At 34.1% G+C, this 24,068-nt stretch overlaps 1 protein-coding gene across 1 annotated transcript; it reads right to left on the minus strand.

The window, feature by feature from the left end:
- Window positions 1-5,303: 5,303 nt before the first annotated feature.
- Window positions 5,304-5,981, minus strand: LOC131622764 (uncharacterized). Its single transcript, XM_058893807.1, has one exon. It carries the CDS (start codon window positions 5,979-5,981, stop codon window positions 5,304-5,306), a length of 678 nt encoding a protein of 225 aa, XP_058749790.1.
- Window positions 5,982-24,068: the final 18,087 nt, after the last annotated feature.

A 24,068-nucleotide genomic window follows, 5' to 3' on the forward strand; every position in this document is an offset into this window, starting at 1 on the left:
TTTTTCCATCTCTTTAAGACTCTGAACAACCCGACTAATCACACACGCAGTCTATGTTTGATTTCTTTGAGACATAGTCATTGTTCATATTATATGTATCTATTATGATGTGAATTCTCACCCTTCTGTTTGAATGATGTTCATGGTGACATCGCACAGGTTCCGAGGAGTAGTGTGTTTTCACGAGGATTAGCCGAGGAGCTCGTTCGGTTAATTGTTTTGATTTAGGTAGTGAGTCAATGCTCTAGTCATGTAACACTGCAGGGGTATTTGAACTTATGTTTGATTGTTTGAAACGTTATAATGCTTTATCTTATTGACATGGTATTTTGGATATATTTTATGTTTGATGGCTTTGTTGCCTATGTTGAATTCATATGACTTACTTATGGTATGACGATGTCAATATGATTGGTAGATGATTATAGTATGGGATATAATCATTGAAATGTTTGAGAAATTATTATTCTGTTGCGTTATACATACTTGAGAAAACATGAAGTTTAATATGTGTTATAATTTGAACAGATGCATGTTAATTGTGTGATTATGTTTGGTTTTCAATTGTATTGGAAACGGCATGTGACACCCTTTATTGTATGCACTCTATTTTATTCTATGAATATATATATATATATATATATATATATATATATATATATATATATATATATATATATATATATATATACAACCTTAATCACGATGTGCAATTTGTGAGAGAGTCTCAATAAAAGATAATAAACGAAAGTGATAAGACAAACAACAAAATAACTATATCGGAGGTGCTTCCACTACATATGATTAGGACATGCAACCAACCCCCATAGGGATATGCAACTACATTACTTACAACAAGTAACTCCTTTCTTATGTAGACATAAATGTTGGACTTCCACAAGAAGATAATTACCGCCCTAAAGCGATGTATTTGAGCCTGGAACAACGAACGAGTTAGAGGAAGTCAATCACGTTCTCATGAATAATGAGTCAGAGGAAGTCAATCCGAAGTCGGACTCCACCCTATAAATAGAAAAGGATCAATGTCATTACGTAAATACCACATACGAACTTCTTACATCCCTACGTGAACCAATCCCAAATGTCACAACAAACCCTAAAAATCTCTTACAACTCTTAGGCTATGTTTGTTTTAAGAGAAGATGGGAAGAGAGAAGTTGCAAAGAGAGAAGTACAAGAGAAATGATAAACTTCTCTTGTTTGGTGTGCCAAGAAGTAGAGAAGAGAGAGTTAAATAATGTGGGACCTACCACATTTTCTGATCATCTCTCATGTGAGAAGAAATAGAAAAGAGACTAATATTTTATGGTTATTTCCATCAATTGCCCCCATTCTCTATTTACAAATCATCAACTAAAATAAAGATTTTTTCATGTATATGCTAAAAATGCTAATAGAACGTCACATAGAAATATCATCGTCATTTAAGATGATAAAATATGTATTTTTTTTTGTTAGATAAAATATAAATTGAAAAGTTTAAATAATAAAGTTACAATGAACTCCAAAATTTTAAGAACAAAATTGAAAAAATTATTTTAAAAACTGAAAAACAAAAAGCAATTTTAATATTAATGAGTTAACTGATATAGTTAATATAAAATAATTAAATTAATAAACTAACATTTTAAACAATTTATTTCTTTTAAAAATAATTAATTGTTTAGATAAGGGTGTTTTTGTCAATTACTTAAATCATTCTACTTCTCTCTTCTCTATTTCTCTTTCATTTCTCTTGTTACAAACAATACTACAAATCTATTCTATTTCTCATGTATTTCTCTCTTATCAACTTCTTTCTCATCCCTTTCTCTCTTTTCAACTTCTTCTCTACACCAAACAAATCCTTAATCACTCAAAATTATCACATATTATATTTTTAACAAAAACATACAATTTTTTATTATTTTTCTCACTGATTCAACTTCCTTCAAACTACTCTACCAACTCCTAATAAAAAATGTAATACGAACTCCCGATAAAAATGTAATTATATTTTTTTTATGAGAAATATTAATATGTGAATATGAAGCCAATCTTTGCACAAATAACAAATGATTTAGTGGCCTTGGTAATTTGCACGTTAAATTCACGATGACAATAGTAATATAGATTATATGGTTGATATTTATTTCCACGTGACAAGTTGGAAACCTTGAAAGTAAGTTTTCAAGTTTCGTAATATGTGAGCACTGTGCCTAATGTGACCTAAGAGATTAAAACCAACATTTACCCATTACTTCCTTGGTCTCTAAATATCAGCTTCAATTTCATAAAAATAATTATTCTTAAGTATGAATTTTTTTTCTAAATTTTTAAATAAATATATTATTTCATTTTTAAATAAACCTTTAACTAATAGTATTAAATCTATTAAACTTAAAAGTTAAAATAATTATATACTCATTTAAATAAAATTTTAAGTACATCTATATATAACATATAAACAGACCGATTTATTACAGCACTAAATTTTTTTAATAAAAGATAAAAAATAATAAATATTTATATTTAATAACACATAAAGTAAGATAATTATAATTTACTTTTCACATGTAGTTCACTTATATAATAGTTTGTCCAAATTTTCACATGTATCAATGAAATTTTTAAAATAATTATATCTCCAATAAATTTATACTTAAAAATATAAATTTGTTTTTTTCCCTCCAATTATATTACTGTTGAAATAATTATGAAAAAAAGAACCTATTACGTATATTTTTGAGAAATTTATCGCTGCATCCTAAGCCTAACCCTGCATGTCCACTTTATAGAGCCTAGTAATTTTTTGTTATTATTATGAAACCTACTAATCTAGTAAAATATCAAACCAATCATTTGATAACTAATGACTTAAGAAGCTTTAGATCATTAATCTTTCCATGTCCCAAGTTGGGAATGATGAAACCCATCAAGTAAATTAAGGAAACAAAATGACAAACAAGTACACTCTCTAGTTTAAGTAAAAAATTCACCCATGCCAAAAAAGTACACACAAACCAAACCAAAACAATAACCCAGAAAGAAATCTTTGTAATTTCCCATGCTCCATAACAAAAACATTAATATTAAAAATAATAATAATAATCAACAACAACAAAACCATAGTAATTTTAATATCTTCCACCAAATAAACCAATTCATCTTCAACATGAAGAAAAATAAACAGAAAAAACCAACAAAAAAATGTATTTAATTACAATCATACCCTCACTCAATCATGCACTATCTTGGCCAACCTTAGACAAAAACCTCTCAACAATGGCAAAAAGTTATCAACCATTTCTCTGTGGCACTTGTCATTGCAAAGCTTAACCTCCATGATGATGATGAAGATAGTTACATTACACTGTGAGAGTGAGGAATATTGGAGAAGACTATGGGACACGCACATAGAGAAAGGGTCCTCAAGAGAACAAAGATCACTCACATGAAAATGGATCTAAGAATAATCTAACATAACATGATCCAAGAGACAAGAGTTGTTGGTTGGTTACATTACATAATGACCCAAGAGAAGAAACCATGAAAAAACATAAACTTTCTGTTACATAGAACATGAGAAACAGAAGAATAAGGATTGGCCATTCTGAGTTTTCTGTGATGAAAATCTAAATGGAAAGAGAAAAGTGAGATTCAAGAAAAGAAATAGTAAATGAATAATGAAGGGTCATGAAAATGAATCCATTACTTTGTAAATAATAGTGGTAATAAGTAGTGGTTAGATTTGTTAGATAGATGGAAAGCAACAAGAGAGAGAGAGAGGAGAGAGAGAGGGATATGATGTGAGTTGAGTGGCGTGGTTCGAATACAGAGGGAAGGAAGGGGAGAGAGGTTGCGTGTGGCCGACTTGAAAATATTATTGTTGCTTACGGCATCGACGTGTAGCAGTTGAAAAAGCTACCATTTTCTTCTTTCTCTTGCTTGTTTTTTTATTAGTATATGCTGTCATTCCCACACCTTCTTCTTCTCTAAATAAGTTAAAGGGTTGTTTTTAAGAGATTTTAATGCATTTTAAGTTAGGAGTGTCTTTTATTTGTTAGATATAAGTAGGAGTAGTGAATAATTGTATCATTATTAATTAGTTTTATATTGAATAAATTATGAGAAAGTATAAGAGAATGAGACTGTTATAAAACTTTGAGACATTATATATACTAGTTTTATTATGATGTGTGTGGCATGTTGACTTGTTAAACTAAAAAGTAGTAGTATATGACAAAATTCAATTAAATAAAGAGATACTAAAATATATGAAATAGATTGATTGATTGATTAGATGGGTCAAAATGATTTATACATAGTCTAAGTATTTGTAGAGAGAATTATCTTAGTGGCAATAGAATTGTGACATGCATAAATGTTGTCCTATTAGACTATTTACATAAATAAAGTGTGTTTTCTATTTGTGTGTAGAGTTGTCAAATGGATTGGTCCGGCTCAACCCGTTTAGGTCTGGTAGGCCAATATGTTTAAATAGGCTGACTCAGCCCAATTGCTTAATAAATTAGATAAAATGAGTCTGACCCATTTTTCAAAGGTCCGTGCAGTCCAATGGATCAGCCTGGCCCATATTTAAATATTATAGTTTTAATTTTATAAACGGGATGTAATGGATAAATGCAATACAACATGAGTAGAGAGTCATAATAAACGTATATAAGTGATGTTTAAATATATATATATATATATATATACGCCAAAATTTACCAAATTTTTTTATGGGTCAGCCCGAAGTCTGCTTGACCTGACCCAGTCCATGAAAAACATAGGCCCGATGAGCTGACCCAAAAAGACAGGGTCGTGTTTTTTAAGGTATATTACGGTCTGGCCCGCGCTAAATTGTTGGCCTTATGGACCGGCCCGGTGGGCCGAGCCCATTTTGTCAACTATATGTGTGAGATACATGATGTGGTATGTTTAACTCGGTTTCTTCCATTTAGTGATATAGTTTGTTGACTTTATCTCCAACGACAACTTCTTTCATACTTTGGTTGCATAATCTATCATTTTTTGTTAATAATGATATAAGCACGGAACATGGTAATAATGCCCAATTCTCTAGTTCTAATGAGTTTTAACCGAGTCTAAAGTTTTATCAAAATTTTTTTTAAGGCAAGAAATATATTAAGAACAAACCAACCAAGAACAAGATACAAAGGCTTATAGCCCAAAAAAGAAAATTACACACCGATTGAAACCCAACTTAAGTAAAACAACGGGTTATTGCTAAACTCATAAAAGTTACAATTGGGATGAGTAATTTTCCCGATACACGACTACCTCCAAATAAGCGCTTTACAACTCCAAACCACACCCCTCGAATTCCAAGAAGAATTGTTAAAAACTATATCATTCCTAAGCAACCAAAGACTCCAAACGATTCTCTCCTTTTCTCTTTTGACCTTCTTAAAGTGACAAAAATAGCTCCAAAACCAGAAATTCTCTTTAAAATCTAAAATGCTGTTAAAACACATTCCTATCCAGACAACCATCTCCTTCCAAACAATAACGACATTCCGACAAAGTAAAAAAGAATGATTCAAAGACTCATCAAAGTCATCACAGAAAACACATTCTAAATTCGAAGAAGAATTAAGAATACCTTTACTCAAAAGCGAGTCTTTAGTTGAGATTTTGTTGACAAAGCACCTCCATTCAAACGCTTTTACTTTTATAGGAACTTCCACCTTCCAAATAGCAAAAAAGGCCGAGTCATAGCAATTATCCGGTCCAAAAGGAATATAATGTCTACACAATACATTATAGCAAGAAGAAACAGTAAAAACATCTCCTTCCTCATGCTGCCAAAAGATGGAATCTGACTGATAATTTGAAACAGTAGCTGCGGAAAACAGCTGAAGAAGACCGTCGATGCCAACAGCCCGGCCAGAAGAAAGAGAAGCGGGAATTCCAAGATCTCCCCAAAGCCAACTCCCATCTTTCCAATCTCCCATGGCTCCAATTGAAGCATCTTACAGAAGGGATATATTAAACAAATTCAGCAAAGATCCTTTAAAATTCCTTCATCCAACCAAAGAACATGCCAAAAAGAAATTGAGTGCCCAAGACTTGAGAAAATGTCGATTGACTCATGTTAGACTATATTCACACTCACATGACTTGCTATGTGAAAGAAGTTCACCTATCTATTAATCGTTTGTCTTGTCAATTTTGGTTAACCAGTAATTTAAGTAAACTAAGTAGGTCATCCTTTTACTGTCACGAAAAATGAAGTTAATTATTTTGAGTTAATCATTTTTTTGTTATTTTCTCTCAAGTCGATAAGAGTCTCATTTTTTTTGTGTTGAAGAAAAAAAATTTGTGCCCAAAGCTTGAGCCGATGTGTTATGTCGTCTCCTTCAAGCAATGATCCTGCTTCTACTACAAGTAAACATTGACAATGTGAACTGTGCTAATGATTGGGACCTTAAGATCAAACCATCATAGCTCTATTGGGAGTGGACCACCTTGTCAATTTTTTTTATAAGCAAAATTTATTAATAAGAAAAGTACAAGAAGTACTCCAAACCTTACAAATAAAGGAGGATCATCAAGATCCAAAAAGGAACCAAGAAAGAATGACATGAAAGAAAGTTTAAACAATTCACATAGAAGACCAAACTCATAAGCACCTTTCAATAAGTTGCTGCTTGATAATGGAAGGGTGCATATGTCTTTGTAAAAGATGAGGGAGGTGTTCGAGACATATTTTCTACAGTCTGTCAAATCAACAAAGTAATCGATTTTTATGGCAACTAATTATTTAGAATATCAATTTATTTATTTTTTCTAATTTTCAACACTTTCCCACATTATAAGATATTACTTCTTTAGGACATTTTTTACTGGGGCTTTTATTAAGTTCTTTTCTTTCTATATTCAACTTCAGAGTCCAACTTCATGAACATATATTGTTGATGTTCACCGAAAGTAATTTTTAGCAAGTACAATGACACTTACTGTGGGGTCCTGGTAAAACTACTATGGGTCACACCTTCCATTATCGCCATTACTTTGACACTCATAAAAGTCTCCACTCTTAGTCCTAACTGTCCCTAATCATGGATGATAGGAGGGCACAATCTCCCACACATGAGGAAATTGGAGGTAGTAGTGATCCCAATGCCAGGGCAAAGATTTTCGACTTTACTTCGCTATTTGCGAGTCATTTAAGCTCATTTTCATGTTCAGCAAGTTTCCAAAATAACTTTGTGATCTCCAAAGTACTAAGATCATTAGATTCTTTTATGGCGGTAACCTTCATTTGTCATTCCGTACACATAGACCTTAATATTTTGTTATCACAATCTTTATAAGAAAAGGACTTTCCCAAGTTGTTTAGTTTGTTTATTAAGTGGATGAAACAAGTCTGCATGTATTCCATATATTCTTCAGGTTCCATACGAAAAAGTTCAAACTCCTCCCTTAACATGTTGATCTTATAATACTTAACGTCTTCAGTTCCATCATAAGGGTTTAAAGATTGTTCCACATAGCTTGTGCGCTCTTATGATGTGAAATTAAGTAAAATACTTCCACACTTAAAGTTGAGATAAGTATGTTCCTCGCCTTCAAATCATATAAATCATTTTTGGTTTCATCATTTGTTCCATCCTTTCGGTGTTTAATAGCGTCATCATTACCTTTAGGGATAAAAGGCTTGTCAGTAACTAATACCCATAGATTTTTGTGAACTTATAGTAAATGTACATACATGTTTTCTTTCCAAATTCCAATAAACATAATTCTTGCCTTAAAAAATTGATGCTCTATTGTATGCTCCCTTTGGATCGTCATTGTTAACCATATTCCCAAACTATTGATTCACTTAGACCTAATTAAGAGACTAGCTCTGAGGCCAATTGTTGGGTAAGAATATGGAGTAGAGGAACGGTCTAGATGGGGTGAATAAACCATTTACAAAATTAGACCGATTTTCAAAAAGAAATATCAGAGTTTTTGAATGTGGAAGTCCTAAATTGAAAAATATAGACCTTATGCTTGAATTGAAAATTAATCACGGATACAATTACACAGTCAACAAATATCTCAAATGGATTATATATTATGTCCAAGGAGTTACAAACTACAATAAATTGAAACATCGGAATTTACACGAGACGTGTTCCCTAAAAAATAATAATTGATATGGGATTCTAACTCCATTGGTTCACAAATTTTAATTAGTACTAAAACACAATTAGGTTCCAATTCTAACAAAATTTAAACTTATGTAATGAATCGCAACCAACGGGAATTAATGATAAACTACATGAAGTTATTTATGAATCGACCCTTTGGATTGACTGCATTTTGCAAAACAACAACATAAAGAAATGTTCAAAGTGTTCTAGTTGATCTAGTTGATCTAGCATGTGGTACGACATACAGGCCTTTGCGCAACAGGCCAGACTGCTGCATTTTGGAGTATGTTATGCAAAAGATTTTATTGTTATTGATTTAACAATATGATTAGGTGATTTATTTGACAACTGGGTGAAGATTATTCAGACTTAAATAGAGATTTAAATTTGAATTTAAATTAAAAAAAGCATATATTGTTGGTAATATTTAAGGAACAAATAATATCCAACAGATTCTGCATCAGTTCTGAATGAAATCAAATTAAATATCCATGAAGAAAAGCCTAAAAGAATTATGCTATATAAGGAGCCCTTTCCTAATTTTGAAAACACGGATCATACATTGAAGATCAATAAATTTTAGGCTTCAAAAGAGTCCTTGTTTTATGTACACAACTATGTTTCAGTAACTTGGCATAATAGGTTTGTCTAGTTCAGTTGTAAGATTCAACATCACTCATTATTATGATTGAGGTTGATCACTAGGGTTTAGTGATTAAAAGTCCAAACAATTGGGTCAGTGTTTGAGAGAAAGCGAGAGTAGCTCTCATATTTAGAGGAAAACCTAAATAGAAAGTCATTGGGTAGTGTTTAGAAAATGCATAGGATAACATATGGTTTGTTGTTGCTTGTAAGACTGGTTGTACTAAGCTGCTCATAATGAATTTCCTTTCTTGGATTGGAATCCAACCCTTCAAACATAGGTGCAGGTTGCATCAAATTGAGTTACCAATTGATTGTGTTATTTATTTTTTTACTCCATCATCTTGTACAAGTTAATTGTGGTACCAAAGTTGCAATTAAGCCAACATTTTTTTGGATCCATCCATCTACATTTATATTAGGAAAAAAATTTATGTTTAGGAATCACATGTAATTCTAAACTTTTGAGCATCGTCACAATCTCTCAAGTAATGGATGGCCGAGTCTATATGACTTAAGCAGATAATACACACATTGGATGAAGCCAAGTTATTTTGAAATAACAAGTATAAGGCATGGATCGAATAATGGTACACACACCATATAAAAAGTTTGATCTTTTTAGGGGCATTTATTTCCCAAGTCCTTACTCGAGACTTGTTAGTGGCACTAATATTGCTTCTGCTCAAAATCCATTTATAGCCAGCTGCTACATTATAGAAACTTTCTATTGATCCTTTCCAAATAACACACTTCGGGATCAAAGAGTTAAGAACTAGATGATGGTTAGCAAAAACAACAGTAAAGTGCTCTTAGATAGGTATATATAGGTGATTTAAGTTCCAATGATCATTCACATAAACATGTTCAATTTGAAGTTGAGTATCTTGAATATCTATATAAGCTACTTGATGACAAAGAGGAGTAGCATGGAGCTAATGATCATACTAAAATAAAGAGCAACCATTACCAACACGAAAGTCATAACTATCCTTTACCAACTAATTGGCTTTGAAAATGAAGTTTCATGTGGGGTGAACATTAGGATTTAGTAACATTAATAAGGGAATTGATATGCAGATATTTATCTTGAAGCATTAAGACCCAATGCTTAAGTGATTTTGACTAAATATCCCATACCATCTTACCTAACATAACTATGTTTGCATCCTTGACTAGTCTTACATTAGGCTTACCCTTATTCTTAGGTAAAATGATTGTTACCAAGTGAATGCCCTTATATGAGTTTCCTGCCCAATAAAATTCATGGGAAATTTGTAAATCTGAGCACATATGCTATAAGGTAGCTAATTGATATGAATATAATAAGTAGGAGTGAAATGCATAACAAACCTGGGTAACACAAGCCTTTCAACTTTACTTAGGAGTTTGTTTATTCAAGAAGTTAATTTATCATGTAAATTATCCAAGATAAAATTGAAATCTACTTTATTGGCCTTGTTATGATAATTATAAATCCAAGATACTTGTTGGGAGAACTAGTAATTTAGATAGACGACAAAGAGGTCATTTTGTCAACATTCATTGTATACCACCTGAAAAAGAGCTTTAGACTTTGAACACTTAACTTTAAGACTAGAAACAATGATACATTTTTGGAATATATTTTTCATTAACCTTTCTCTAGCACATGTAGCTTCAGAGAATAGAAGAACATCATCGAAATAAAACACAAATGTGAAAATCTAGGACCACTTTGAGAGACTTCAACCGACTTCCAAATTTGTTATTCACTATCTAAAAATTAGATAGAAAAAAGATTTTTTCATGCAAATCACAAAAAAGTAGAGGAAAGAGATCGATTCTCTTGACTTAGGCATCTAGTATGTGTTAGAACAAGATTGAGAATCTATGTTCAGAATCTAGTTTTGATGATAACAGACGTATATTTTGGGAGTAACAGTTTTATTACTAATGATTTCATTGAGTGTGCAGATATTATGTTATAAGCCTTATACGACAGCATCAGAAAGAAAAGCACAACATTAGACAAGCACAACATCAGAAAGAAACTCATACAAGAGTTAAGGATTTAAACAGAAATATCAAGGTACACGAAGTCTCGTCACAACAAGAAAATCACCCAGACAAGAGTTAAGGATTTAAACAGAAATATCAATATACACGAAGATCCCATAAATAGAAGATCAGAAGTTCTGATAAAGTAACACAGTGACATACAAAAAGCTACAACAACAAAGTCACACGCGGACAAGAAAAGAAAATACAACCTCAGCCTACAAAGTGCAAAAGTTCATAATCAAAAGAAAAACCGTTACAAACATCATCATTAGCAAAACGGTTGCAACAAATTAATGGAACAACTCCCAAGGTTGATTTAAGAAGCAACCCACATGCAGCGTGTTGGAAAGACAAGCTTAACCAAGGAAACACGCTACCAAATGTCATCATCATGCTAGAGATAAGATTTTGCCATGAACAACACTTGTCATTACTGATTCAATCAAGACAAAGCATTCAAAGCAATCTTCAAACAAATCTCAACGGCTAGATTCCAACGGTAACACATCAAGCTATATATAGATCAAACTTCAACTTGAATGTGTGAATCCAGAGTGTGTATCCATAGTGCATCTACAGAGTGCAACAAAAGAAAGATCTTGAGAGAAAATCTGTAGAAGAGCAGCTGAGCATGAAAGCGTAAAAGAAAAATGTGAAACCATGCTTCAGAAGTTACACAAGAGGCAACACGTACTTAGTATGTGATGAATCAATCCATAGTGTTATTATACACTAATTATAAGCCTATGTGAAGAAAACATAAAAGAGTGAAAAAGAAATTTCTGCTGTTAAGTAGTATCCACCAATGGAGTTTTAAGAAATCCACTAATACTTGATCAGTTCACATATTGCTCACATTGAATGCACTACGCCAAATTTGGCTTTTAGCAGCACACCTACGAAAGTGCTTTTTCCCAAAAGCGCTTTCGTAGGTTTGGCTAAAAACAAAATTAAAAATCACGTTAGAAAAGCGCTCTTATAGGGGGGTAATGAAAGCGCTTTTTAAAAGCGCTCTTATAGGGTGTGTTATGAAAGCGTTTTTATGAAGCGCTCTTATAGATAGGGTTATGAAAGCGCTTTTGAAAGCGCTCTTATAGGGCGGTGTTACGAAAGCACTTTTGGTATTAAAGCGTTGGTATAGGTGGTGTATGAAAGCGCTTTTGAAAAGCGCTCTCGTAGCCCTTTTTAAAATTTATATTTCATAAAACTAAAACACGTGCGCGCTATTTTTTCAGAAACACAAAACTCCCTCCGTACATCTTCTTCTTCCTCGCTCACGTACTCTCTGCTTCCTCACTCTCACTCCCTCCGTCGTGGTCTCAGTCCCTCCGTCCCTCCGTCGTCGTCTCACTCTCACTCCCAAACCAACTAGCCGCCGCCGCCACTGCTACCGCCGTTCTGTGCTTCTGCTTACACAGAATTGGGATTTTAGGGTTTACTTGGTCAAAATCAAAATCTTCTTGAATCTAGTGTTCAGGTAAAGTCTTCCCACTGTTTTAGTTTTCATTTCATTCATACTTTTCCCACTGATTTAAACCAAACCTTGCTACTCTTATGGATTGGTTGACAGCATCAGGCTATATATATGACTAGTTCTATTTTCATCAGAATATAGTTTTTTCTTCTTAAAGTAACTGTACTGAGTTTTAATCCACCATATTGTTTCTATAATTTTCCTATGTTTTCTGATATTAGTAAAAGGAAAAACAAATGTGCACACTAAATTTGTACATCTGATTTTGAATGTTCATTTCAGAGTACAACGCCTACTGACAAGTTAAGGTGAATACAAGCATGGAATAATTATTCAAAACTTACTCGTAATTGTGTAATTGTTTATTAAGCCACATTGATTTCATGTTGAATCCTTGCTTCAACTACTCAAAATGTTGACACGTGAACTTCATAACCTTATAAGAGAAGTGGTATATTTTCTGAATTCGGTAGATGGTGAGTGGACCAATTATCCGGCTATGAAGTTAATGATTGATACGTAAGTGGGATCGTTCTAAATATTCGTGTATATTTATATATTTAATTATTTGTGAGATTGATCTAAATATATGCTTTTATATTTTTGTTAGATCAATACAAGTGTTCCAAAGTCAAAGAGACGCACAGGTATCCCGAACTAAATCAAACAACATTACTTGGATCAAAGTGGAGGTACATTAATTTTCACAATTTTGCTTATAATATTTATGCTATTGTTTACGGTGATTTCCGGTAAACAACCGCTAGTCTTCCAAACTATAAAAAGTATACTTTGGTTACTCGCAGGATCGACTAGATTGATCCTAGGACATAGTCAAAAAGCTCGTCTTTTGTGATAATTTGATTCATATTCTGTGAGTTGTTTGGCTTCGAAATAAGAAATAAATAAACGAAATGTAAAGACTAATAATTGCCTTGTTATACACGTAAATACAACTTAGGCGAAAGATGAAACAAATATAAATTTTGCAAGAAACTTAAAGTACAGGAACGTAAATTGCAGAATGTAAATGCTTCGAAGTAAACTTAAACGAAAGATAAAAGTGCAAGAATGTAAATGACTAAAAAATAAAGAAATATAAAAGAAACTGGAAAGATACTTGAATAAAGATGAATACAAATGTATTTAAATTGGTGGTGTCATACGTACATTTCTCAGCGAACTCGTTCTCTTAACACTTGATACTTGAGTGATTTGTGAGTGATTTGTACAAAATGAACACACTGGATCCTGATATTAAGATCCTTATTTATACTAATTTCGACCTAACAGTCCTACACTAACGAAACGCCACGTTGCTCACATGCATACGCTTTGAATCGCTGGGGCGCCATCTGTCCTTGTTCGGTTACACAGACTATTTCGAAATTCAAATCCTCCCGCCTGAATTCTCTTTCGATACGTGGCAATGTGATCAAAACCGAGAATGCTACGAAAACACGCCAAGCTTCAGTACCCTTCGTATTTCGTAAAAACGCTTAAGTCTTAAAGACAATTTACTCCGAACCAGCTCCAATTCCCATTATCTTTATTTCAACTTAAATAACATCCTCGAATCATGGTCATCAGGAGCCATTTTTATTCTCAGAAATGGTCATCAGAAACCATTCTTCTTCGAACTCTAACTCTTCAAAGAATATTCTCTCCAATCGAAATCTCCAGCCAACAAATTGCCCCCAATAAATGCCTGTTTCGAGAAACAAGAGAAATAGGCGTTTCTTGTCATGATGAGATTTCGTTTTACTCATTTTTTAGAGTTCCAAGACAACTGACTAACGTCATAATCATTTATGACTCAACTTTCAAAACGTCTTGACATTTTCAAAAACGTCTCTTTAAAACGTGCATTTCCACGTTTTGTCATTACTTGTGATCATTGCTCCTATATACTAGGAGTAAGGCTAACAACTGTTCGACCGCCGTTGGATTAAATCAGCGCTTGCCGCGTGTCTTTTGACCTTTACCCAAAAGATTTGAAAAGGTTTCCACTAAACCTTTAAATACTTAACCCTTTGCCTTCACACAACTTCATCTTCCATTCTTCTGTGATCATCACAGAAAAAGAAATCCTCTTCGGTTTTTTAACCCAATTCTTGAAACAAACTCATCCATGGCGTCTTCTTCAAATGCTCTCCAACCTATTCAAAAACTTTAAAATCCCACACAGATAGGGAATCAACAACACATTCCAGACCCAAACGCCGCAGAGACTCGCGCTATCTACGCTTCTCAGGTAATCATCCCTTTTGAATTTTCTGGAAAAACTCATGCCTTCATGGGCCCTTTACCTGGAGGAAATAACCCTTCTCTGGGTAAATTTTTCCCTGCTTATTATAAAACTAGGCCTTTGGTTAGTAAGAACAAAATAGATGAAGATGGCCACCCAATCTTAGCTGAACCTGTCAATGCAGATGATACTTCGATTGAAGCTACTGCAGTCTTAGAAAAAATTAGGTTGGATTATGTAACCAATTTTGTGAAAGTCTTTAGATCAATTCCTTTAGCAAAAGACCCTGACCTGTATTACGCTTGGCTAACTAAAGTAGAAAAACAAATGGCTTCATTTTGGAAGGAACTAGGGATTTATGACCTAATCCAATTATCCAAAACAGGTTTAGAATACAACCAAACCATGTTAGTAGCATCAGTACATTTCTGGGATGCTTCTCACAATACTTTCCACCTTCCTTGTGGAATGATTACCCCTACTCTCTTCGATGTAGCCGCTATCACAGGGCTTCGATCAATTGGAGAAATCTTCGATCCCAACTTCATGGATACTGACACCATCCAGTTCAACGAAGCAAAAGTCACCTATACTGCTTTTATCCAAAGATACCATGTCCAAACGACTACAGAAGTCACAGATGAAGAACACATTGCATTTCTAGCACTCTGGCTTTCGAGATGTGTTTTTTGTTCTAGGTCTATCCAAGTAGCAAAGAGGTATCTTTGTATGGCTAACCAGATAAATGCTGGGAAAAAGTTAAACTTAAGCCAGTTAATTCTAGGATTCCTTTACGAGAATCTTGGTGAAGCAACAGATCTCGTCAAGAACTACAAAACAGGATCTCTCCTTTTCGCTGGCCCCTTCTGGTTGTTGCAGCTATGGCTCAATGCTACTTTCGAGGCTCATCTCCCATATAAAGGTATTGTGGATGAAGAAGATACAGCCATTAAAAATCAAACAATAGAAGGAACTAGATTGGCTCACCTGACTCCAAAATAAGAAACGGGAAAGCTTCAGGAATCTTTTTTAGCGTACATGATGATGTTTGCTAAACGTTATCAGTTTAGTCCTTCCATGGATCCATTTGTAAAAAGGAAAGTAGGTCCCGAGTGGTTTACTCGAGAATTTCCAACAACTTCTCTAGATCAACAAGCCGAATCTATGGTTATTTGGGAGGCTTTCCTCACTCCTAAACTATTATACCACCGACTATGATCCCTCAAAAGTCATTGTTGTCTTCTTTGCTATCAACCAAATCTGGTATCAAGACAATTTGGATTGGTTCAGCTTAAACCAAAATGCATGTATGACAAGAGGAACCACATGTGTCTACACACTCTGCATTTAGCCGAAGATGAATATGAATCCAAAATCTCCAAATATGTTGGAATCACAACTCTCTCTCCCATCTCCTTTGAGCCTGCCTTCTATTCTGCCATAGATTTTCATCAATGGTGGACAGATTATTATACTACGCAAATCTTTGATGCTGAGAGCCTTACTCAAGAACTAACTGAAGCTTTTGCTGATGTGCAGGCAAACTTCCATAAAGGTACTTCGACTCATATTAAAGAAATTCAAGCCTTTCAAAAATTCTTTGAAACTATCTACAGGCCCGATGACCCTAGTCAGACCGTTCGTGAAGCTGCGGTCACTTTATGTGAAAAGTTTTCTGCTAAACTGGATAAGTTAAAATTGCCCACGTATGTTCGACCTGAACTACGTTATGAAGTGGCTTTTAAGCTTAATCCTCCAAAATTCCCTCCACTACCTAGTGTTGATTTTGGTGTGGCTCTAAGTCCTCCTTTTCCAGACTGGTTTGTGTGTGGGAATGTCCCCAAAATCCTTTGCGAACAATCTAAAAAACGCGCTGAACGTGTGGTTCCGACTAAGCACACCTTGGATAATTTCAATGGACATCTTCATTTAAGTCTTGAGCATGTTCGTGTTTTGACTCTTATACCTGAAGGTTGGGGTTTGGATTATCCTTCGACTAACTTTCTTTCCTTACTTAAATACTGACTTCTATTTTGTTCCCAGCTGTGAGTCAAAAGAAAGTTATTAAGGAAGCCCCTGCACAGAAAGGCGTTGGAGCTTCGAAAAGCACCAAAACAAGTGGGAGTGATTCTGTCACTACTGGCAAGAAACCCACGGTACGCACATACCTTATATTCTAACTTGTGCAATTTTCTGAATATTACTCACTTTGATTAATGTGCACTCTCAGAGTTCGAAGCCTCCGACACCTTCAAAGCGGAAAATTTCTCACACTAATGCTTCAGATGATGAGGACAACTCTCCCCCTCGTACCAGACAAGTAGCGAAGAAAAGACAAAAGACTACCATTTCTTTGACCAAAGAAAAAGGATCTGGGACTTCGAAGCTTACTACATCGAGTGATAAGGTATCTTCTGAGGAATCACCTTTAAAGGTTGCTAGTACTATCCCAGTTGTGGAAAGCCATAATTCGAGCCCAGATAATGTCCCAACCAAGGTATTTGGATTTTATAACATAACCATTTTTCATATTTAACTTCAATGGCTAAGTTTACGTCTTACCTTGTAAATGTAGGATGACGTGGGCACAGCTACTTCTGACCTCAAAACTTCAGATCTCAATATTGATCTTGATAATCTTCATGGTATACATTCGGCCTTTTTAATTGACACACAATTTCTTCAAGTTTTCTGTCTTAACAAGTGTTGATTACACGTACAGGTATTCCTCGACGTAAATCTCTTGTCCTTTCTCCAGTTCTCGAAGACGTTCAACCCATTGCGACTATCATTTCACCTGTGCGTGTTGAGGAAATTCATTCAGATGACGCTTCTCCAATTACCCATCAAGACGAAGACATTCGGATGAGCAGCCAACTGGGAGTGAAGACACTATTTCTGAACATGAGGATGTGGATGAAGCTTCTAATTTGCCTACACCAGGTAATAATGAAACTTCGACCTTCGGGACTATAGTTACCCCTGTGGCCACTTCGAAGCAGACCCCTGCAGTGCTCACTCCTACAGAACTGGAGCGACTCAAGAATACTGATCCTGTAAGCTTCCTTAAGGCTATGATGAATGCCGAGAATGTTTCGCCTATCAGGCTTGAACCTTCTTCGAATGTCTTGGCGGAAAGTGATAAGGAGGGTGATATTCCAAACCTCCTTCGTCAGATAAAGAAAAAGTTCTTTGAAGCCAACCTTATCGAAGTTCTACGTAAGGATTCCACCAGCTGTTTTGGTTTGAACAATCTTTTGAAGAAGGTGGATTTACTCTTGGTTTCAGAGGAAGTCTCACAAGTGATTGTCTCGCTGAATTCTCTGGTTGATCAGCTTCAAGCTGACATTCTTCGAAAGTGAGACGTTGACGAACAACTCAAGGCAAAAGTGACTTCTCATAGTTCTTCGTGGAAAGCTGCTGGTGATGCAACTAGAAAGGCTGATGTGCTTGAGCTTGAGCATGCGAAACGCCAAAAAGAATATGAAACTTGTGAAGCGGACATCAAATCCTGGGAACAAGAAATTAAACTCCTCGAAGAGAAGATAAAAACTGCCAAGTCTCGCCAAGAGGAAATCAAACAATCCCAGCAGAATGAGTTGAATGAAGTGGCGCAGTCAGGGATTCGACATCTCGAGACGGCACAAAAGTTAGTGCCAGAAATCGAAGAACTGAAAAAACAACAAGCACTAATCGAACGCCGTCTGTCATTGTGGACATCCCAATATTCTAAGATAAATGATAATCTCCCTAAGGACTTTAATTAATTGTTCTAACCTTTGTAATATTTTTGCGTTTCGTACTTTGTCTTACTTTTGTAATCAAACTAGCAAAGGAATGTATGCACAATTTACCTTTCAATTATCCATATACTATATTCTGCAAATGTCACAAAAAAATAACATTTTAACAACTCTTAAATTGCCAAAATTTATTTTCCCACTACCATAATGACCTCGATAGTGTATCCACGTGACATGATTACTCTTCGCAGCCTCTTAAGCCTAGATTTGACGTTTCTACTCCACTAGCCGCAACCATCATTAAATGATGACATCACTTTTTTAAAACGTCTACTTAAGACGTGCGTGTATCAATTTCTAAAATGATTACACTCTGTAACTCAGTTTTTTGAGGCGAACTGACTCCTTGCTCTTTTTTTGTTTTTGATATTTTTTTTATTTTGCAAGAGTCGCCACCGACTTTTATTTTATCCAATATTTAGGAAAGGCATAAAAGAACAGAAAAAGACCTTTTGACAGATTTTGGGTTCGGGGGGTTGGTTATACAAAGGGAAGGTTTTAAGCATCCTTTGTATCCATGGTTATCCATGGGCTCTTAATTGCTTAGCTCACTTTTGTTTAAATGCTTTATTGATTTGAAAATAGAAGAAGTGAAGATGGACAATAGGTCACATAGGTCTCTGAAGAGTTTCACCGGGAATAATGCCCTTCAAATACCAGATGAAAGTTTTGAAAATAGATGAGAAGTTTTGAAAATACGTTGTTTGAAAATGAAAGTGTTTGAGCAAGCAATTAGGGGTTACCTACTCTCAATTTATAAGATCTTTCCTGTGCATTTAATACTTTTCTTAAATGATGGTATGATTAAAAAAAAGTAATAAGAGGGAAAACCATAGAGGTGCAAGTGTGCAAAGTGTTTTTTTTTTAAAGTTTTATCTTGATTATTAATGTTTTAGCTCAAAGGTAAAAATATGGTCCAAGTGGACAAAAGGAAGATGACGGAAACATAAACAATGCGTCCAAATGGACAAAGAAAAAATAGCGGAAGCATAAATAATATGTCCAAATGGACAAAGAGAAAATAGCGGAAACATAAATAATATGTCCAAATGGACAAAGAAAAATAGAGGAAACATAAATAATATGTCCAAATTGACAAAGAAAAAATAGCGGAAACATAAATAATATGTCCAAATGGACAAAGAGAAAATAATAGAAACATAAATAATACGTCCAAATGGACAAAAAGAAAATAACAGAAACATAAATAATACGTCCAAATGGACAAAGAGAAAATAACAGAAACATGAATAATACGTCCAAATGGACAAAGAGAAAATAACATAAACATAAATAATACGAATGATAAAATAAAGCATAAAACAAGAAATATAAAGAACAATATGATAAAATGCGGAAATTAAAGTCAATTGTTAGTATGTTAGCACGCGAATCATCTTGAAGCTAGTCAAGTATATCCACGATGTTAGTGAAGATCGATGGTGAGTGAATGATGATCTCGGATTTAAAGTTAATGAAAATTTATCAGAAGCTTGATAGAATCATAGCGACTACACGATAAATTTATAAAAGTCTTAAATCAACTGCATACAATCTCTGCCATATTTGATCTTTTATTCCAATTCGGGACAAAGAAAAAGATAAGAAATAATATCAAATAATATACAAAAATAAACCTGAAATTGTGAAAAATTTACACAATAATAAGAGAGATATTTTGAAAGTATAATTAGGTTAAGAGAAAATAAAATGACAAAATCTTAAATCTAAAACAAATTAAACCTAATTCTTTTTTTTTTGTGATTTTTTTGGAATTGATTTTAAGTTAATTAACAAGCTAATTAAACAAATAATTATACAAATAATTAAACTTAACAAAAAAAATAAATCTAGTTATGTATAAAATTAGTATATAATATATAAACCTAATTTAACAAAATAAAATATTTTTTTTCGAATTTTTTGATAGGTTAGAAATAATTAAAAAAAAGCAAATATATACATAATTACTAATTAATTAAGCAAAATAAATTAACTATGAATAAAAATAAAATATTTTTATGTCAAATATTAGATTATAAAAATATAAACCTAAATCTAAAAGGAAAATATTTTTGGAGTTTTTTGATTGGTTGAAAATAATTAAAAAGCAATATTTACATAATTACTAATTAATTAAGAAAAATAAATTAATTATGAAAAGAAATAAAATATTTTTATGTTAAAAATTAAATAAACATTTTATCAACTTAAAACTAAAATTAAAACTTTTTTTTTTTGAGAAATTGAAAATATGCATAAATATGGAGTTTTTAATTCATGAACTCCTAACACTACTACATATTAAAAACTACATTGTACTTACTCTATGATGTCCCAAGAGTGGAATAGAGTGATTGAAATTGATTGAAGGTGACTATTTGAATGAGCCTTGATTTTTTACAAGTTTCTTGAAACTTTTGAAAAATATAAAATGCTTAAACTATGGCTTTGGTGTTTGTTGTTGTTCTTTCCCTTTGGCTCCTCCTTTGCCCCTCCTCTTGAATGAAGAAAATGAAGCTCTATTTATAGGCCAAGAATTCTAAATTTGAAGGCTTGCAAGTTGGAAATGCAATGATTGATTTTGTGGAAAAAATATGGAATATTCCCATTATGCTAGGTTAAAAGTTTAACCATGGTTTAAGCACTCAATTATTATTCTCTTCAATCTTGAAATTTTATCTTTAAGAATCTTGAATGGTCATTGCTTGCATCACATGAAGCTTCCTTGCATTATCCTTGAATTATCTTTGAATTATCTCACTTTAATTGAATTTTAAATAAATAAAATTCAATAAAAAATGAAATAAAAATGTCATGAATCATGGATATATTTTGAATTCCCCTAGCCATGTTATAATCAAGATTGAATAACAAAAGAATTGGCCTTTTTGAAAAAAAATCAAGTTTTGGTCATTACTTGTTTCATGCATTTTTCCAAAAAAGGTGAACTTCATCAAGGCATATCTCCCTCAATTTTGATCCTATGAAAGTGTTCTTGTACTTTTTGGAAAGCCCAAGATGTCCTCTACAAGCCACTTTTGAAGCTTTTTTGCATTTGGAGAAGTTATCTTAATGATATGGGCTTTGACAAAAAACAGCTTTTTGTTGACTTTCAAAATGACTTGTAATGTTTTGGCTTATATCTCTTATGCGGAAGCATTTCTTGACCTCGGGCCCAACATCAAAGTTGTAGAGAATTTAATTTCCTTGAGAATGAGCTTTGGTTGGAATTTTTCTGATAAATTATGAGAGAGTTATGGTCGGTCAAAGTTTAGTTGACTTTTAGGTAAAAAAACTCTAATTTTGCAATTTTGAGTTTTGTTGATTTCTGAACTTTTCTTGATGAATTATGAATATTACTTCCAATGATTGATGTTGACCAAAAATCTTGATTTTTGACTGCAGTTGACTTTTTCGATGAACCGCGGTTTTGCGATCTTTCAATGAATCAAGGTCTTCTCCTCCATTAAATGACATGAATTGAATATAATGTTGATTTGAAGGCCTTTGAATCATGAGAGAATGATGAACCTCTTGTGGGTCTCAAAACCCTAATTTCTTCAGCTTTCTTTTGATCATTCTCCTGTTTTTGACACACAAGCAACAAACTTTTTTTTTTATATTTTTTTGTTAGTAAATAAAAATATGCATGATGATAAATGATAATGATAATGATCACGATACTTAGAAAAATGATGGGATCTCAGAGGTCAAAAATTGGAGTGCAACACACTCCAACTTCCAAGGCCAGAAACGGCGGACTCCCTATCTTCCCTCGGGGAAACCACTTGCGGTCCAATCAGAATTTAAAGAATAATCACTCTTTTATGGCCAACGTCCTCTATATAAGCCTTGGTGTTCTGCTCATTTCTTCATCCTCTTTCCATATTCCTATCAAAGTTTTCTCTCTTCTTCTTGTACCTCTTTGAATACAGAGTTTAAAGAATTTCCTTTTTGCACTCCCTTGCTTACAATGACACCTTTAACTTACAACACTATCAGGTCTTCTATTAAGAAAGAATTTAAACTTTCTGTAGAAGAGTTCGATGAGAACAATATCAATGTTGACGCACTCTTTGCCAACCAACAACTACAGGTTTACCAGGGAATCCTGGAGGGGCCTGTTTATCCAAACATGCTGGCGGACTCCTGGATGTTCGCATCCCTCCGGATAGATCCATAAGGAAGAACCACCATTGTGTCTCAGGTTCGAAGAGCCCCTATTACCATTTTTCCCTCGTCTATCTCTAAACTGTTGAGATGCGAGAACTCTGGAGAAGTGTTTGCTAATAACTGCTTCAGCATGACCACCTCTTCTATTTTGAGGGCCCTCTTGGCTAATGATCCTTTCAGTGCCAAAATTATCAGGATCTGGCATCAACTTCTAGTGGCCAACTTTTGCCCACGAAACGAGGATCAAGAAAGCATCACGGTGGAGGATCTAGAGTTCATACTCTGTGCTATCCGGGGAAGAAAAATCAACTTTCCATTGCTGATTTTCAAACAGCTTGCCAAAGCTATTGCTATTGCCTCCTCTCGTCAGGGCATAGCGGCATGTCTTCCTTACGGCAGTTTGTTATCCCATATGTTTGTCAGACAGGGAATAGTGAGGAGAATGCGCACAGAAGGATCTCTGGATCTTTTTGAAGCATAAAGCTTGCCCCTGTTATCCTTGGAAGGTTTGGAGCAAAGGATCAACTAAAGGGTGCATTGTTGGAGGCATTGTTAGAGGCGTTGTTGGAGGCATTGTTAGAGGCGTTGTTTGAGGCGTTGTAGGCCTTAGTTTCATTGTTTACAATTTTGGATGCTTCTTTGATAGCTTCTAGCGTGCCCCTATTTTTGTAACTTTAGTTTGCATGCAAACATAATCTTCTTGACTGAATGTACTCTTTTAATCATAATGAAATGTATTTTGACATTGTTCTGTCTTCTTAGTTTATTTACTACATATCTCACTTAGATACGAAACCATTTTGGTGCTTGTTCCACCATTTTCGCCCACGACGCACACTTTTAAAGTCTACGTTTTTGCTATTTTTACTTCATGCATGAGTGGCTTGTATCTTTTCAGATATTTCCCATTTACTCTCAAAATCCTGCGATCTTCTGCCAACTCTTCTATCTCATAAGCATTATTTGAGAACACTTTTAAGATTCGAAAAGGTCCCTCCCAGTGTGGGGACCATTTGCCTAAAGCCTGGTTTTTTTGATCTATAGGCAAAATAACTTTCCAAACTAAGTCATTATTGATAAATGTTTTACCTTTCACCTTTTTGTTGTATGCTCTCGACACCCTTTCTTTTTGTCTTTTTATCATTTCCAACGCTCGAAGCCTGTCTTCGTCCAGATCAACTAATTCGTTCATCGTCATTTCCCAATACACGTTTGGGGGAATTTCTGCTTGTCTCTGGATCCGGACTGATTGCAAGTATATCTCAACTGGGAGTACTGCATCGTGTCCGAACGTCAACTGGAAAGGTGTAGTATTAGTAGCTTCTTTTGGTGATGTTCGACAAGCCCAAAGTGCCTGGTCCAAGGTCTTATGCCAATTCTTTGGTTTATTCCCTACATGTTTCTTAATAAGACCAATTATCACTTTATTGGCTGCTTCGACCTGTCCATTTGCTTGAGCATAATAAGGTGTAGAAGTAAATAACTTGAACCCCATTTCTTTGGCGAATTCT

This window comes from Vicia villosa, unplaced genomic scaffold, assembly GCF_029867415.1.
Source record: "Vicia villosa cultivar HV-30 ecotype Madison, WI unplaced genomic scaffold, Vvil1.0 ctg.000044F_1_1, whole genome shotgun sequence".
NCBI classification, from domain to species: Eukaryota; Viridiplantae; Streptophyta; class Magnoliopsida; order Fabales; family Fabaceae; genus Vicia; species Vicia villosa.

What these genes read in the sequence shown, in the direction of transcription:
- LOC131622764 (XM_058893807.1), bottom strand. Translation starts at nt 5,981, where the DNA reads ATGGGAGATTGGAAAGATGGGAGTTGGCTTTGGGGAGATCTTGGAATT.